This window comes from Apteryx rowi, unplaced genomic scaffold (genome assembly GCF_003343035.1).
Source record: "Apteryx rowi isolate R43461 unplaced genomic scaffold, aptRow1 scaffold_315, whole genome shotgun sequence".
NCBI classification, from domain to species: domain Eukaryota; kingdom Metazoa; phylum Chordata; class Aves; order Apterygiformes; family Apterygidae; genus Apteryx; species Apteryx rowi.
In genome coordinates, this window is record NW_020449586.1 from 12,148 (window position 1) to 17,130 (window position 4,983).

Consider the following 4,983-nt stretch of genomic DNA (forward strand, 5'->3'; position numbering starts at 1 on the left):
CATCCTGCCCGCCCCTAGGCACAGGCAGCCGAGCCGAGCTGCGTCGGGGCTCAGCTGCAACTCTGCAGCCTGTTGCACGAGGGGCTGCAGCCCGTCACCCGGGGGGTGCCCCACAGCCCGTCCCTGCCTGCACGCCCCCCCGTTCCCCCCTGCACGCCGGCCGCCCCCCGCTCTCCTCGCCCCGGCCTCCCCCGGCTCCCCTCCAGCCCCCAGTGAGAAGCAGCCGCGTGGTGCCGGAGCCGGCTCCGGCAGGGGGGACGCGGCACCAGGCTGCATCGCCCTGCGTCCCGGCACCGGGAGCTGAGCCCCGCGCCGGCCCCCAGAGCAGCACCCTCGCCCATGCACACGCCTCCGTGCCGGCCCCCCCCCCCCACGTGAGCTTACGCACGCACACGCCAGAGAACATGTATTCACAAGCACGCACGTGCGCGCTGAGCCCTGTGCACACCTGGGTGCATGCCCTGCGCTCCCCTGTGCTCACACGTGTGTGTGCAGGGTGCACACGCACACATGCATGCACTGAGCCCCATGCACACCCGTGTGCATGCCCTGTGCACACGCACACACGCATGCACTGAGCCCCGTGCACACCCATGTGCACGCTCTGTGCACATGCACACACACTTGCTGAGCCCCGTGCACCCCCGTGTGCATGCCCTGTGCACATGCACACGTGTTCGCTGAGCCCCGTGCACACCCATGTGCATGCCCTGTGCACCCACACACACATGCACTGAGCCCCGTGCACACCTGTGTGCATGCCCTGTGCACACGCACACACACTTGCTGAGCCCCATGCACATCCGTGTGCATGCCCTGTGCACACGCACTCACGCATGCACTGAGCCCCGTGCACACCCATGTGCACGCCCTGTGCACACACGCATGCACTCGCTGAGCCCCGTGCACCCCGTGCACCCGCTCTGCGCCCCCCACGCGCAGGGGGCCGGGCCAGCGGCAAGCACAAGGCGCCTTTGTGCCGGCGCCGGGGCTGCGGGGGGAGCGGGAGGACGCCGTCCGCGAGGGGCGGCCAAAGGCAACAGCGCCGGGGCCGGGAGCTCCCGCGCGCCGGCACCTACCGCCTCCCGGCTCCCGTTGCGGCACGGCTGCCAGGCGCGGCTGTCGTTGCTGACCTGCACCTTGTAGGACGTCACCCAGTCGTACCTGCGAGGGGCACAGGGGCGGCGGGTCGGGGGGCGCCGGCGTGGGTGCATCCCGCGGGTGCCGCGCCGCGCCGCCCGCCCTTACGTCCAGATAGAGTTGAGGCCCTGCGTGATGACGCCAGTGAAGTTGGTGAGCCGCCGGGCGTCGATCTCCAGCCACTGCTCCTTGTCCTCGTGCCCCGCGCACCAGCCGCCGTCATAGAAGTCCCCGTCGTAGAGCCCCGACTGCGGACGGAGGGGGTCAGCCGGCGGCATGGGGACCCCGTGGGGGTGGGGACGGGACCCCACGGGGGTTTAACGGGACCCTTTTTGGGGCCACAGCAGGGTTCCCCCCACCGCTGTGCAAATGCAGGTGAAAACGCAGCGTGGCTTGTCCTGCCCGGTGCCGGGGGCGAGGGGACGTGCCGCAGCGGGGGCTGGCGGGGAGCAGAGCCCTGGCTGCCCCTGTGCACCCCATGCATGGCCTATGTGCACCCCACACACCCCGTGCACCCTGTGCACCTTGTGCACAGCCTATGCATGGCCCATGTGCACCCCATGCACGGCCCATGTGCACCCCGCACACCCCGTGCACCCTGTGCACCTTGTGCACAGCCTGTGCACGGCCCATATGCACCCCGTGCACGGCCCATGTGCACCCCACATGCCCCATGCACCCTGTGCACCTTGTGCGCAGCCTGTGCACGGCCCATGTGCACCCCATGCACAGCCCATGTGCACCCCACATGCCCCGTGCACCTTGTGCACAGCCTGTGCATGGCCCATGTGCACCCTGTGCACAGCCCAAGTGCACCCCACATGCCCCATGCACCCTGTGCACCTTGTGCACAGCCTGTGCACGGCCCACACATCCCGTGCATGGCCCATGTGCACCCCATGTGCCCCGTGCACAGCTCACGTACGCCCCATGGGCCCCGTGCACCCTGTGCATGGCCCATATGCACCCCGTGCACAGCCCCCGTGCACCCTATGCATCCCATGCATAGCCCGTGCATGCCCCGTGTACTCCGTGCATGGCCCATGTACACTCCATACACCCCACGTGCCCTGCGCAAGCYGCCGTGCACCCCACGCACAGCCCCTGCGCGCCCCGCGCACCCCACACGGGCGCTGCCCGCCCTACCTGGATGTTGAGCCGCCCGCGGTGGGCGCCCAGGCCGTAGCGCTTGTCGCTGGAGGAGCGGAGCTGGGAATCCAGCACGCGCAGGGACTCCAGCCCCAGCGGGGGACACGCTGGCGACAGAGCAGAGGGCCAGGCTCAGCCGCCCCCGCGCAGGGGCCCCCGCTGGAGCAGGATGCCCACGGAAGCAGCAGAGCCCCCGGGGTGCCGTGCTGTGCCAAGGTGGCCGGGCGAAGCAGCCCCGTCTCCGCACGCCCCGGCGGGGCCAGACCCGAAACACGTGGTGAGATGCGGAGCCTCCTCCCTGGCGCAGGAATGCGGCCGCCCAGGAACGGCAGCCCTGCGGCCGCAAGCACCGTGCTGGCCGCAGGGCCCTGCGGGGCCGCTCCCGCTCCCGGTCCCGCGCGGCGAGGGCCAGCGCTCCCTGTCCCGTCCCGCTCGCTCCGGTGCAGCGCCCGGACAGGGAGCATGGGGAGCAGGCGGAGGACGGGGGCCACGAGCCCTGGGTGCCCCAGCCAGCCCCGCTCCTCGGGGGGCTTTGGGGGCTCCTGGTCCCTGCTGCCCCCGGACCCAGCGCATCCACCCAGGGGCTGGTGCATCCGCTGCCCAGGGAAGCGGCCCCATCCCAGGGGGCCATGGTGGTGCGTGTGCACACGGGTGAACAGGATGCGTGTGCACACGAGTGCAGGCAGCAGCGTGCAYGGGGGTGCTGCCGCATGCATGCATGCATGCGTGCAGGGCGCGTGCGCAGGGTGCCGTGTGCATCTGGGGCGCGTGTGCCGGCGGCACGTGACGGCAYGTGCCTGCCCAGGGTGGGGGGCCGCGTCCTCCCGAGCGCCGGGAAGGGTGCGATCGGTTCCCCACGCGCCCGCGAGCCAGTGCCGAGGAGGCAACGTGCACCGTGCCTCCGCCGCTCGCCCGGTGCAGCGTGGGGCCCAGCACGGGTGCGCGGTGACACTGCCGGCTGCGCGGGGCTGGGGGCTGGTGTTGCATGCGCGTGTGCGAGTCCGTGCTGGGACGGGGGCAGCTCCACGGGGCCCCTCCGCGCCGCCTCCCCCCCCACACACGCTGCTGGCACCTACCCGGCTCCGGCTGGGCAGCCGCTTCCTTGGCCGCTGCCTTGGGCTTCTTCTTCAAGACTTTTTTCTTTATCACTTTAACCCGCACGATCTTTTTCCTGGGCACCGGGGCTGGAGGGAGGCAAAGCGGACGCCGGTGGGCAGTGGGGTCCCGCGGCAGCAGCGCGGGGCTGGGGTCCCTGTCCCCCCCGAGGGAGCTGGCTGCATCGGCTCGGTCCTGTGTGCTCCCGCCYGGCTCCGCACCCCGGCTCCTCTCCCCCGTGCTGCGCGGGTGCAACGCGTGCGGGTGCTGGGCACGTGCGTGCAGTGCAGGTGGGTGCAGTGTGTGCGGGTGCAATGCACGTGGGGGCTATGTGTGTGCGTGCAATGTGTGTGCATGCTCTGTGCGCAGGTGTTGCATGTGCAGTTGTTCTCTGTGCGCAGTGCATGTGGGCGCAGTGTGTGCGGGTGCAGTGTGTGCGGGTGCAGTGCATGCGGGTGCTGTGGGTGCAGCGCAGGTGTGTGCGGTGCAGATGGGTGCTGTGCAAGGTAAGCGCTCATCCTGCAAGACCAGGGGCTTGGGGTGCTGCCCAAACCACTGCCCAAACTGCGCCTGCACTCGCAGCTGCCCCTGTAGCACCGTGCCGGGGGGGGGGGCAGCCCCCAGCGCTCCATGCTGCCCTCGTGCGTGGGGACACCCCGGGGTGCCCACACGCTGGGCGATAGCAGAGCCCGGGTGCGTGCACGCGAGCACCCCGGCTCCACAGCCTGGCGGTACCCGGCAATCCGGCCCGGCACAGCCAGGGCACAGCGGCTGCGGGGGAGTGCGCCGCGGGAGCTGCATGCACATGCCAAGCACACACGTGTGCATGCACACACACACACACACACACACACACACACACACAGAAATCTGCACACACACACACACACACACACCCCCGCCAGCACAGGGGTATGAATCACACAGACAATGCAGACACACAGACACTCATGCAAACCACAGACATGCGGACGCACACACCACAGGCTCACAAAAAGGACACACGCAGACACACCAACACACACAGACGCACATATAAACCACACGCGCACACACAGACACACGCACACACCACACACATACCTGCCCCAAACTCGGGCTCTCTCACACGAGCACTCTCACTCCTCCATCTGCACTCACGCACACTCACACACTCGTGCACACAAGCACACTCCCATCCACTCACCCCCCCAGCAGTTGTGCACACACACGCACCCCTTGTGCTCACACGCACACGCACCCTGGGTCTTGCAAACACACTAGCGCATACACACGCGCCCTGGGTGCTCACACACACACACACAGAGTCTTGCAAGCAAACGCACACAAGCGCATACACAACCACACTCCCTGTGCATGCGCACACACACACACACACACACTTGCACACACATTGTGCACACCCACACTCACCCCTTGTGCTCACACACTAATGTGCACACAAAGTCTTGCAAACACACACTTGCACGCATGCACACACGCACACACTCACCCCCCCGTGCATGCACACACACTTGTGCACACACACTCACCCCCGTGCACACACACACCCCCCCCGGCAGCCCCATCCCGGCCCCCCCCGCGGCTCCTACCTTTCGT

At 68.9% G+C, this 4,983-nt stretch overlaps 1 protein-coding gene across 1 annotated transcript in view; it reads right to left on the bottom strand.

Moving 5' to 3' along the window:
• The window catches only part of LOC112968397 (probable carboxypeptidase X1), a gene marked incomplete at its 3' end in the record, with an annotated part of 19,648 nt that overhangs the window by 12,141 nt on the left and 2,524 nt on the right, over positions 1–4,983 (bottom strand). Inside the window, exons 2-5 of the mRNA XM_026070624.1 lie at positions 3,366–3,473; positions 2,287–2,396; positions 1,249–1,388; positions 1,080–1,164 (exon numbers count right to left, since the gene is read on the bottom strand). Of these exons, the coding sequence (XP_025926409.1) occupies positions 1,080–1,164; positions 1,249–1,388; positions 2,287–2,396; positions 3,366–3,473 (443 nt within the window). The remainder of the gene's footprint in view (positions 1–1,079; positions 1,165–1,248; positions 1,389–2,286; positions 2,397–3,365; positions 3,474–4,983) is intronic.